At 51.5% G+C, this 12,142-nt stretch overlaps 1 protein-coding gene across 3 annotated transcripts; it reads right to left on the bottom strand.

Moving 5' to 3' along the window:
• Window positions 1-155: 155 nt before the first annotated feature.
• Window positions 156-9,491, bottom strand: LOC120951458 (monocarboxylate transporter 12-B). Of its 3 annotated transcripts, none has more exons than XM_040370208.2 (7): window positions 9,243-9,491; window positions 5,550-5,922; window positions 2,904-3,023; window positions 1,799-2,236; window positions 1,629-1,735; window positions 702-1,530; window positions 156-624 (listed from the first exon to the last, which is right to left on the bottom strand). In XM_040370208.2, the coding sequence occupies exons 2-7, from the start codon at window positions 5,710-5,712 to the stop codon at window positions 461-463; spliced, it is 1,821 nt and encodes a 606-aa protein (XP_040226142.2). In that variant the 5' UTR covers window positions 5,713-5,922; window positions 9,243-9,491; the 3' UTR covers window positions 156-460. The 3 variants fall into 3 exon arrangements, with proteins under 3 accessions (XP_040226142.2, XP_049464187.1, XP_040226152.2); XM_049608230.1 differs by lacking the exon at window positions 9,243-9,491 and adding an exon at window positions 6,951-7,046; XM_040370218.2 differs by lacking the exon at window positions 9,243-9,491 and adding an exon at window positions 6,089-6,400.
• Window positions 9,492-12,142: the final 2,651 nt, after the last annotated feature.

Here is a 12,142-nt window from a genome sequence, read left to right as displayed (position 1 = left end):
AGTGATTTTGTGCTTTGTTTTCCCTTCGCGCTTTCGGTCGATGACGAAACATTGCATACGTTTTAGGCGCTGTGATCTAGATACGTTACGTAGAGTATATATCTCTTGATTATGCTTTTAAACTAACGGCACAGTTTCAAATACCAACACACATATTTAATAGTAGAAAGTAAATTTATTTCGAACAAAAGCCAAGACAAAAGACGAAAAAAAAAAACGGAAACAAAAACTGTTCTTACAAATAGTAATCAAAACTGCGCGATGACGGCTGTGTTGCCTCCCGCACGCACTTCGCTCTTGAGCGGCGCTACCTTAAGCTGCTACGACGCGCGACCTTAAGCTCTATTCGGTACGCGGCAAGTAAATGAGGTAAGCAAAACAAACTAATTCCATCCGCCGGACCCTGTCGGAGGCTATGAACAAAATCGGGCAGGACACCGTAACAGGGCTCGCGGTGTGTCTACTCTAACGGAATGGCCACCGTGGCACCGGCGGCGGATCGTCGCCGGGCCAGATATCGCTGCAGGGACGGGATGGCGAACAGCATCGCACCACTGATGGCGATCGTCGTGCCGGCCATGATGAATCCGGGACCGTAGGAGAGTGTGTAGTCGTACAGCCAGCCTGCGAATGAGCACGGTTTGATGAGCACATCGTTCTTTTTTTTTTTCATAGGAAGAATCTTCCGCCCCATTGCTTACCTGCGATCGGTGGCCCCACGAACGAGGCAATGCCCTGGAAGAGCAGCAGCAGCCCGAACGCGTTCGTCAGCTTCTCCAGCCCGAGCAGATCGACCAGAATGACGGACGTCAGCCCGACGTACGCACCGATCGTGAAGCCGTACACCGCCGAGTACACGCCGAGCCAGTAAAAGTCCACGCACAGCACCGACAGGGCGGTCGCGATGCCACACACGGCCAGCGAGCAGTTGTACACGGCCAGCCGGTTCACCCACGGCTTGTCGGACAGGTAGCCGAGCACGATGCGCCCGACCGTGTTGGCGATGCCGATGATGCCGAGCAGATAGCTCGCGTCCTTCGACCCGATGCCGAGCACCTGGGCCTGGGCGGCCAGGTACACGTACGGCACGTTAAACCCGACGCTGGTCAGAAAGTTCGACACGGTAAAGATGATGAAGATCGGATCCTTCAGGATGGAGAAGTTCATCATCTCGCGGAAGGTGTCGCAGGTTTCGCGCGAGCACGGTATGCACCCGAGGCAGCGCTCCGGGGCGTCCGGTTCGGCCGGCGGCCGGTGCAGCCCGTTGCCCTGGACCGAGCCGTAGCTGCCCTTCTCGTAGATGGACAGGTTCGCTTGGGAGGCGTGGCGCGACGCGATGTTGTGCACGGAGCCGGTGTAGAGTGCGTCCTTGCGGTACATGGTGCCGCTCTCGGTGCGCTTCAGCGGCACTGGCTGCACACTTTCCGGTGCCGTGAGGAGGGGCTGGCTGAGGCCGAGCCGTTTCGCATCCTCGCCCGGGGTGGTGCGCGTGTGCTTGTCCAGGTTGTGGCCACTTGCCGAGTGTCCGTTCTGCAATTGGAGTTCGGAATGGTGGTGCATGGGAGCAGATTAAGACAGAGCAGCGGGCGTGATGCAGCACTAACCCAGTGAGACGGGAGTTTACGTACCGCATTGAGATCTATTTTCGGTGCATCGACATGACCGTGGCTGTTGGAGCGTTTCAGGTTGCTTTCGTTAGCGTTGCCCGAGGTCGGCTTCATGGTGGTGCTTGGATCTGTCGGGCAAACATTGCGTTGGGTTTAGAGTTCAGCTACTAGCACCTGCGGCGCGCACTTACCGGCGCTGGAATGTTGCGGCAGCTCCTGGAGCTCCTTTCCGGGGCTGGCCGGTTCGTGCACCAGCGGCCGGAACATCAGCCCGAACAGGACGCAGATCAGCACGATGCCGGCGATCGCCAGCAGTGCGCCCTGCCATTGGAATTTCTTGATCAGCGCCTCGGTCAGCGGGGCGAAGATCGACGTCCCCAGGCCGGAACCGCACACCGCGATGCCGGTCGCCAGGGATCTCAGTCTTTCGAAGTACATCGTGACGCTCACGATCGCGGGCAGATAGATCAGTCCCAGCCCGAGCCCGGTGCCGACGCCGATCGTGATGAACAGCATGAACACGCTGGTCGCGTACATGCTGACCGCGAGCGAGGCACTAGCGAGCAGCGCACCGGCAATCGTGACCGCCCGGCAACCGTACCGGTTGACCAGCGATGACGAGATGGGTCCTGTCCGGTCGATGCGAGATACAGCATGAAGAAGAAAAATACGACGATGTGGAGGAAGAGGGGAAAGAAAAAAGAAGTAGAAGAGGAAGAGGAAGAAGAAGAAGACGAAGAGGAAGAGGAAAATAAAAAGAACAGAAACAGGAAAAAAGAAGAAGTAGAAACAAGGAGGAAGTAATAGGAGGAAAATGAAGTGATGGAGAGTAATAGGAAGACGAAGAAGAAAATGATGAAGCAAAAGTACAAAATAAAGTAACAGGAAGAGGAAAAAAACAATAGCAAGAAGAATAATAGAAAACAGATGAGGAAAACGAAAGTAAACGAAGACGAAGAAGAAAAAGAAAGAAATAAGAAAAGGAAGAAAAGGGGCAAAATTAGCAGCAAAAATGGGATTAGTAAAAAGATAGGAATAAGAAAAAGGAAAGGAAGAAGAATATAAGGAAGACAACAAAAAGAACAAGAAGCAGAACAAAGGAAAGGAAAAGAGAAGAAAGGGTAAAATAAGCAAAAAAATAAGAAATAGAAAACAAAACAAAACAAAAGAACAGAAAAGAAAGAAAGAAAAAGAAAGAAAGTTAAAAAAAGAAAAAGAAAAGAAAGAACAGGAAGAAAAATAAAAAGAAAGGAAGTTAAATATAGAAGTACAACGAACGGTTGGCGAGGAACTTACCGGAGCATAGTGTAACACCTACAAGGATCGATGCGATCCAGGCCGTGTAGCCTTTACCTTCGTTGAAGTACGTCAGGAACTCGGAGTAGAAAATACCGAACGAGTACGTCAAACCGTCGGCTGTGTGGGGATGAGACAAACGCTTGGTTAGTTTCGAGCAGAGCCTCAGAACATGGATAGTTGGGAATATTGCTGCGCGTCCGCTCTACCACTACATTCACTGATCCCGCTAATGATTTGCTGATACGTGATTGCATATATTAGAGCGGACAATTTCAGCCAGGCAAGATAGCAGTTTGGCAAATGCCCGTCCCCGGAAGACACTGTTCGTTTTGCTCGGGTGCCGCTCGCACCCTGATCTTGATAGCAGCGCAAACGCAACCGTTCGAAACCATCGGCCATCGGTTGATAATCTCGGGCCCGCGTGCGTTTGCGCTGACCGTGGTTGACTGCACCCGGGGACCGGGGTTGTTGTTTTTCCCTCACCTTGCGGCTAATCTTTCGCGCCCTCCCCTTTAACCCGGGTCATCCGCCCCGGGGTGCGCACTATCAGCAGCACGGCCAGTGCGAGAAGTGTCATGGCCCGGCGCGCTCGCGCAAGGTGAAGCAGTAAAACATATCGCTGCAATCGGCGTCTGGTTTACGTTGTCAAGCTGCGCCTTTCGTGTATGAATGTATGTTTACAAATGTTTCTGCCGTCTGCGCTTTGCACCGTTCTATTGGGCAATCGGACGCTTGCATTGTTTGATTGGTTTCCGGGGCAGGTTCTTTCCCGCTGCACACAGAAACAGGAGGTGCCGCTCATCAGCTGAATCATTGATAGGCGGCTAAGCTCAATCGCGAAGAGGGAAGGAATTCCCGGGAAAAGCTCTCCGGTACGAGGATCGCGTGTTTCGCGATCACGTGTTCTTTCCGTCCAGCAACCTCATTCAGAGCAAATCATTGGTTCAGGATCGTTGGTTTAATCAGCCGTTTCGGCTAGTGCCTAGCCACCAGATGGATCCCAGCCCGACGGGCATGTTTTTAATTTAAGAATAGGAACAACAAAACAACAAATCAACGCCATCAGCTCGGTCAAGGCTATGGCACCTAATAATTTGTGTACGTTTACTTTACAGCCGCAAAGCAAACATGCTGTACTTGGCATCGTGTTGTTTTCGTCTCTATCATTACGCTCCAAAGCAATGGACAGACATTAGCCACATTAGCCGCCGCATACCGATCGCGCACAGGCTAGTCGAACATGCTTCATGTACGGCCACGTCGAGCTGTACGAACATTTCAGCGCGCTCGCAGAAATGTTCGTCCTTGGAGGGCACGCAACAACACCACCGTCATCGGCCGCGTTCCAAGTTGTCGATGATGCAGTACCGCTTGCATAAAGGAAAAGCGGATCAAAACGGTTAATCATGGGTTTTGCCATGTCGGTAACTGGTTTAATAAAGCGCCTGTAAACGATCGCGGGCTTTGTTGTCGACGAGGGAGGCTGGCCGCACAAAGATCGACGCTAGAATTAATGCACTGTCGGCGATGGTGTTTAGCTGTGCATTCCGGCTTTGTAAGAATGCTTTTTTGCTGCACAATCTATAAAACGAGTCAATAAAGCATTTTATATTCGTGAAAGATCAACTAAGGGCTCAACGAATGCATAAAGCAACTGTCTCATGCATTATCCAAGTAAGATCCAAGTCAAAGACATAGCTAACTGAGATGTTGTAATGAACATTACAATCGTTTATCGAAAAAAAAAATCTTTAAAGGTTCTAATGGTTATATCTGAGGCTTCAGCATTAGACAACGTGTCTCAGCGTTTGTCTACAAGTCGAGCAACTGATAACAGTTAAAAGTATGAATATTAAGTTGATATGCAAGCTCAGGTATACTGACAGTCATGAAAATACTTATAGGATAACGAATGCATTGGCCAAAATAATCTCAACTACGCACTGGAACAACAATGATTTCTACTGTCCCCTTACGCTACATAACATTGGTTGGCAACTTCATCTTCAACCGATAACGACTTTACGAGCATCTTAAGTATCGAATCGAAGGACACGAACAGTCATGATAGCTCGTTAATCTTCTGAAGTACAGTCTATCTAAAGCAAACACATCGTTGAAGCTCCACATATTTAGGAACATGTTGCCACAGAACTACTGGCAGCCGTCCTGCTTACCATTTGCTGTAGTTGACAGCAATTGAGCAGAGGCGTTTATTTCCGAAATTGTCCTTCAAAAAAAAAAAGTAATTATGTAACAAGAGCCCTATCCGTTATCTGACAAAAGCTACATCAGCTTCAAAACTTAGGGTGTCCCCCTCGTCCACTAATAGCCAATAGCTGCCACCCGGGGCCATCGAAACAATAGATTCCGATTGAACGATGAGGAAAGTTCAATTGCGCTGCTTATCGTTAATCGATCATCGTTCAACCGATGCATTACATTGTGGACCTGCCGAAGGTGTGTGTGTGTGTGTGTTATCTGGGCCCCCCCTCCCCGTGCACCCCGTTCGGAGGGTACTCGAGCCACATGCGCGCATGATTGATCTGTTATTGGGCCGCAGTGGCCGTTGGTAACCCACGTGGGCCGCGTCGACCGTGGATGACGATTAGTAGCAAAGGTTGCTCGGGCAACGATACTTACTGATGATATGAATGCTGAACGAGGCCAACACCACCATCCAGCCCCAGCCACCGTCCGGCGGTGTGGGCAACCCATTCGGGTCCACCTCGGTGACGCTCTGCTCGATATCACTGTCGATCTGCTGCTGCTGCCGCTTGCGGCTTGCCGGTGGTCCGTGCGTCATCTCACCGGCTGGTGTGTTGATATGTATTGGAGGGGGAGGGGGAGAGAGAGAGGGGGTTGCGGGGTTGGAGTTCTCTGCCAAATCTGGTCCTCGGGCCCTGGGTTCTAGCTGCTGCGTCACGTCAGGTTTCCCCCCGCACTGCTGGCGTTAGGCACGTGGCGTCAGGTTACGTTGTGTAGCGTTGTGGGCTAGCTGGTCGATGTCACGCATCTGTTCGGAAAGGGAGACGATGGGCGTACGATAAGACATGGGCTCGGGAAGCTCTCTACAAACGCTCAGCGATGGAGCAACGCGCAGGCAAACAGACAAACTATCACACTGTCTCTGGTCGAGAGCACGCTCCAGCTCTACCAACTACCACACACTATCGACGTACACAGGGCCGAAATAAACAATAGCGCGATCGCTTCCGCGTTGAGTCACACACAGACAGTCAGTTCACAGCGGCTGCCGACCCTTCTTGCCTTATCTCGGCTTTGCTCGAACTGTATTACGCGCCCACGTGGTGCGATAGTGGTGTATCAGTGGGGCACACGCTCGTGACACTCGTCAATAGTTTCACCGGACACCGGACCGGGCTGAAGGTTCCCAGGCAACTACCAGCAATCTGAACTACGCGTGAAGGATCATACACACACACGCACACAACCACATCGAACGACCCGAATCTTGGGCGGCGCGCAAACAGCCTTATTACCGTCTTGTGCCAGTCCTCACTGTCGCGCCGGTTCACTTGGTACCGCGTACCCGATAAGCCGCTGTGTTCTCAGCTGCTTTGTCCGCCCGTTCAGCCTTTGTTTACGCCTAACCGGCGCGGGCCTATCAAATAACCGCTCGGTCAGTGAATCATCTACAAACAGTATGCCCTCTCCCGTCCCGCCTGCATCCCATGGAACGCATCCGATCGGACCCTTTTTGGCCGGCACACTTGCAAGCGCCTGCAGCAAGAAGTCGGCAGAACAACTCCACTGGAACGGCAGACCACACACGCACACATACACAAAATAACAACAAAAAATAGCTTAGTGTGCATGTGCACACAGTGCATCGGTGGTTACTCAGCCCGAGGAAGAACCGTTTCCTTTAGCGGTAAGGGGGTTTTTGAAAGATTGATTGTTGAACTGGAGGAATGGTGGGAGAAGAAAGGCGGTTTATTGCAGATCGCCCTCGCGGTTTTTGTTTAGTATCAGCCACACGCACAATGAAACGGCGCCACCTAGTAGCAGAGAGAGACAGACCTGTCATCACTTGCCTAAGATGATCTGAAGTGCCACTGCTGCACCGAGAACCGCACGGGTGAAGAACCGACCGACGACTGCGAACGGGACGCGCGCGTATTCGCGTCCGCAATCGAACCCGCCATTATCTATCCGCCATTGCCGCATCATGTTATCAGTGTGATGGCGGCGGCGGCGGCTGCGGCGGCGGCCCCCATTCAGCGTTAGGATGCTGCCGAACACGCCGCCACCGATAGCCGATCGGTCCGGGCACACGAACGCCGAGAACCGATCGTGCCCCGCGTTCGTCATCCGTTCGGGCTCCGTCTAATCGATCGCTGATCAGAGCGGGACGGCGAGACCGCACCGGGCCAATCGGGAACGTGCTGCAGGATTTATGGCGCGTTCTGGCACCGCAGCGCATTTATCTCGATTGTTGGCGAGGCTACATTGTTGACCGTTCGAGTGGCCACTCTGCACCGGAACGGACCCTGAAGGGATCGCCCATAATAAGCGCAGTCAATGGTGGAGGGCCCAAGTGCGACACCTGAGCCGTTGTTTGCGTCGTTGCTTGAGTAGCGCATTCCGCTGAACCGCCTTATCGTGCCGAGGTTTGCACTTTCCCACACACACACGCACGCACGCGCTCGGTGGCAGGTGTTGTTTTCTTGTTGCATTTTTCTGTCCCTCGGACGGGTTCGCTTCCGCAGTCCGCAGCCTTCTAAAACGGCACGGGATGCGGAAGCTCCATAGACAGAACGTAGCAAAACCGGGTGAGAGTAAAAACAAAACAAAAAAAAACAAACACACACGTTCAAGTATAAACACGCACTGCACACTTTCACTGCGGCTGCATTCCACCCCTGCTTCCCACATAGCCCCGGCTCCGTTCTACGCGTCAGGTCAGAGGCGTCTCTTTGTGGCAGGTTCTGTTCGCGCCTACCGGTACCGTAATGCAAACAACGACACTAGTAACGTAGCGCGCGTTGGTTTTTGTTTTTTGTTTTTTTTTGCATCAGCTCTCTCGCTCTCCTTCACTCTTGTTCTCTTTTCTGTCTACTCTCCCCCCGTTTCCGAGTGCAACGAGGCAGCCGCGTGGGGACAATGTCTTAGTTCTGGCCCTGCACAGTATCGAGAATGCGTAAAAATAGCGGTTCGATGCGCGAGTTCGAGCTTAACTGTTGCCGGTTTTCGTTTCTTTTTTCGCCTCCACTGCAGCACGGTTGCTTTGTTGCTGAAAATAGCGCCCGCGACTGCATTCTGGCCCTTTGGTCGCTCGCTGCCGTTGTCTCAAAAAAAAAAAAAAAAAAAAAAATATGTCAATAGGTAGGTGTCTGCTATAGCCGGCCTCGTTTCTTGGCCTACCAGCCTTCGGTTGAAGGTGTTTAATTAGATGCTTTCTGCCACGACATTCTTTGCTGCGGCGTACATCGTGGAGAAGGTGTGCGGGGAGGTTGTGGAGGTGCGGGGGGGAATTGATTGACCTTGTTAGACCCTTTTTAGTTGGTCCTGGTTTGTGCCCCACGTTGCACTGTTTTAAAAGATCGCTCAAGACGACGTTGTTTCTGTTTCCTTCCTTCCAACTGCTGCACCGATTAAAGCGCCATCTGGATGGGTTATCACGGCGCAGATAAAGCATCTACCAGCTACAATCTAGCCATAAAACGCCATTGCCAGTGGCATTATGAATCGCAAACTGCCGGTCGGTTGGGAACAAACACCAACCTGTTGCTGGTAGACACTCAGCGACATTGTCAGTCACCGTCCAGATGACACTGTTGCTATGACCTGCGGTCTGTGGTGTGTGCATCTCACTGTGTGGCACTGGATAAACAGCCGCTAATGCCACTGTCTGCATTGTAAAGCATGTCACACGTGCCTTCTTTACATCTGTCACTGCTAGCTTCCGGCTTAGCTAGTACGCTCCACCAACCGCCAGCGGCTGGTTGTTTACATCCTCATCCGCCGTTGGAGGACGCGCCGTGCACTGCAACACGAAAGGACGCGTGGACGCTGTGCCCTGAAGGCTGGGTTTGGTGGTTGGCAATCGTGCAGGAACATTGATCGCTGGTGGTACAACTCTTTTGATTGATGTTTGATTCGCACACGGACCGGACGTGCACGGGGTCACCGTTGGTGGATGATGCAACATGCGCCGAAGCTCCAAGTATATCCAAGCGTACACGCGCTCGCACAATCTCACCCTTTCACTCGCGCTTATCTTATCTTGCCGCTCGCCGTTACGACACCGATTAGGCGCAACAGCTCGCCGGTGCAGTATGGCGTGCGAGAGGGGTCGATGCATATACTTACGATTCGACACATTTCCGGCCTGTGTCACAGGTGACCGATGTTGATGGCTCATTGATGGTGCCACATTTGAGGCACTGCGTTCGGGATTATTGCTTGCGCAGGCTAGACCACGGGACCTTGCAGACTTCCCGAGGGCACGGTGTTTGCAACGCACTATGTTTTTTTCCTCCCACTAATACAACGCACACACACACACACAGGCACATACACTCCCAATTTTATAATGAGATGAACGGCTTAAGAGCAACTGTTGCGTACCCTGTGTGGCTGGCAGCCGGTCTTCGAGCGGACGTTTATTTTTGGCCCCCTGCTTGCGCACGTGTTGCGCAGGCGTTTGCGCATACGCTCTCACTACGCGGGATCCACCGAAGAAAAAAAACACACACACACACACACCCACACCAAGCAAATGTTATGAAGTAGACTCCGTTTTGCCGTATTGGAGCTGGAATCGAATACCAGGGTGTGCCGGAAATGTGCGCCAACGATATTTATTTCAATTTTCTATTTTCTCCAATCGCTCCACAATCACGCGCTCCCTAATTTTTGTCAACCACAGCCGCATTCAGCACCCGCTCCCGGCGAAGGCTAGCGATAACTTAAACCCGTTGCCCCGGGGCCAATTTCGCGCCGTACCGAAATGTATTTGCGGCAGAAGAAAAAAAAACACACACACACAGACACATAAACAACCCAAATCATAATTCCAGCAAACCTCAAAGATAAGTTCTTGCCGCTTGTCGAGGGGGCCTTGGCGTTGCCTTGCGTGACTTTCAGCTGGATACGGTATTTAGATGTAGTTTGGGGCTGTTGATGTTTAGGACTTCAGTGGGAGGGGTTTGAGGTTGCAAAAAAAAAAAACAAAAAAAAACACGAATAAATAAACAGATGCAGACGCGGACTAAAACAACCAACCGCGAAGAATTATTACTACCGCGACAATGACAAGGCGCACGTTCGTTTCGGGCTGGCGTGATACGGGGGAATCGATCGGCTCGGCTTAGCTCGGAATTGATTTGTTTTACGATCTGTAAATGTGAGACATAAACACTGGCATGGAATAATGGGGTTTTTTTCCCGAGCGGCGAGGTTAATGCGTTCTGAAGACGCGAGCGTAACGTGAAGTCTGATTTTACGCTTCTAACCGAACGAACCCATAAACAAAGAGTTGAGATCGTTAGGCGGATGAGTATTAAAAATTGCAAAGAAGGGAGTTTTCCTCTATTTGCATAGTTTAATATTTGAAGCGAATTTCTAGAAGCGTATTCTCGTCAAGAATTGATTTGATAAACCTTGAGTGTTTGGAACGTACAGACTTGATTGCAGAAAGAAACAGAGCTATAAATAACAATAATCCAATGATGTAAACAAAGTTACCATTCCGGATGGCGTGTTTAGTATACAATCTGTCAGACAGCAGCTGTCACTGCCGTTCAGCTGTCACAAGTCATTCTTACCCCTTTTCAGAGCAATGTAACGAGTGTAAACCTTTCGTTTTATAGAATAAAATGAAGGTTACATTGGTTGAAACTCAAAAAGTAAAACAATAAAAAAAGGTGCAACAAAACACTCCATATCTATGCGCCATGTTTGTTTGCGGAGATTAAGGTTACTGTTACGCTTGCCCTCCTCCCCCTACTCCTCCATCGCTGGATCACACTTTCCAGCTGCCTGGAGTGATTTCGCACCAACCACCGGGGATTACACAGCGAAATGTACGAGAGAGAGAGAGAGAGAGAGAGAGAGAGAGAGAGAGAGAGAGAGAGAGAGAGAGAGAGAGAAAGAAAAATCCGTCACACTGTCGCTAGAAGGCGGGAAGATCGAGGTCATTAAAGAACGCATCAATTATGAAAGATAGAAACGATACGGCAGACGCGGCACAGACACACTGCCTGCACACGCCTGCAGGCCAGTGTCAATATTGTGCCAATACGATAAAGGACACGGCCTGGAAGGAAGCAACACCGAGCAATGGGCTGCTTATCTGGCTCGCTCATCGCTCCATCGGAAGTGTTCTCTGTATCTGGAAGGGAACCGAATCCGGTTCAGGCGGCCGGTGCCCAATGAGCCCAACCGCGTGTTTTTGTTCGTCCTTTTTGCAGTGGCGTCCTCCCAATCCCAAACGACGACGTGCTTTCATCGCATTCCTGTTTCCCGTGCTGGTGAGATTTTCGCTCTCACTGTGTGTGTGTGTGTGTTTTAAACTTCATCGACCAAAGTTTGCGGCACACGAACTGGCCGCCGTGATCCGCGCGAACTGAGTCAAGGTTGTTTGCGGCAATCGATTGGCACGACTGCGGCCCCTGCTGCGGCAGAACGGTGTCGTGCGGTTTCCCCCGACCGAAGGTGACGAAACGGATTTCGAACCGAGCTGGCTACAACTCTCTTGGGCACTGAAGGGCCACGATGGGCAATATCGCTGCTTACCGAGCGAGATGCGTTGGCCAGCGAAATCCATCGGCACAGTTCCGGTGCCGCCGGGGACGAACCTGTTCGCCCATGTCAGGACATCAAACTCTAAACAAACACACACACACACATACTCACACGCACTAAACACTTCTTCAAAAACTAACCATGAGAGCCATGGCCGACTCCACCAACCACCACCGGGTAGAGACTCGTCCGGACTGGGGCACCCGACTGCCACCTGGGTAGGCACCATCACGTGCGCGTGAGCTTTCGCGCGCCAAACACTGTCACCCCGTGCCGGTACACTGCTGGGGGCTCCAGTTTGGCCGACAGTTGCAACCCGATTTGCTGGAAGATGCTAAGGAGCGACGATGTCGGTTAGAATGAGAGCTTTCGGTATGCGCCCCCCCCGCTTGCGGCGAGAGCGAGAACCAACCAAGCCAACCGGTTCGGAAGGAAAATAGAAAGCAAAACAACAAAGACGCAAA

This window comes from Anopheles coluzzii, chromosome X (assembly GCF_943734685.1).
Source record: "Anopheles coluzzii chromosome X, AcolN3, whole genome shotgun sequence".
Classification (NCBI taxonomy): Eukaryota; Metazoa; Arthropoda; class Insecta; order Diptera; family Culicidae; genus Anopheles; species Anopheles coluzzii.
The sequence above is the reverse complement of the archived record's forward strand: the minus strand, read 5'-3'. Positions and strand labels throughout refer to the sequence as shown.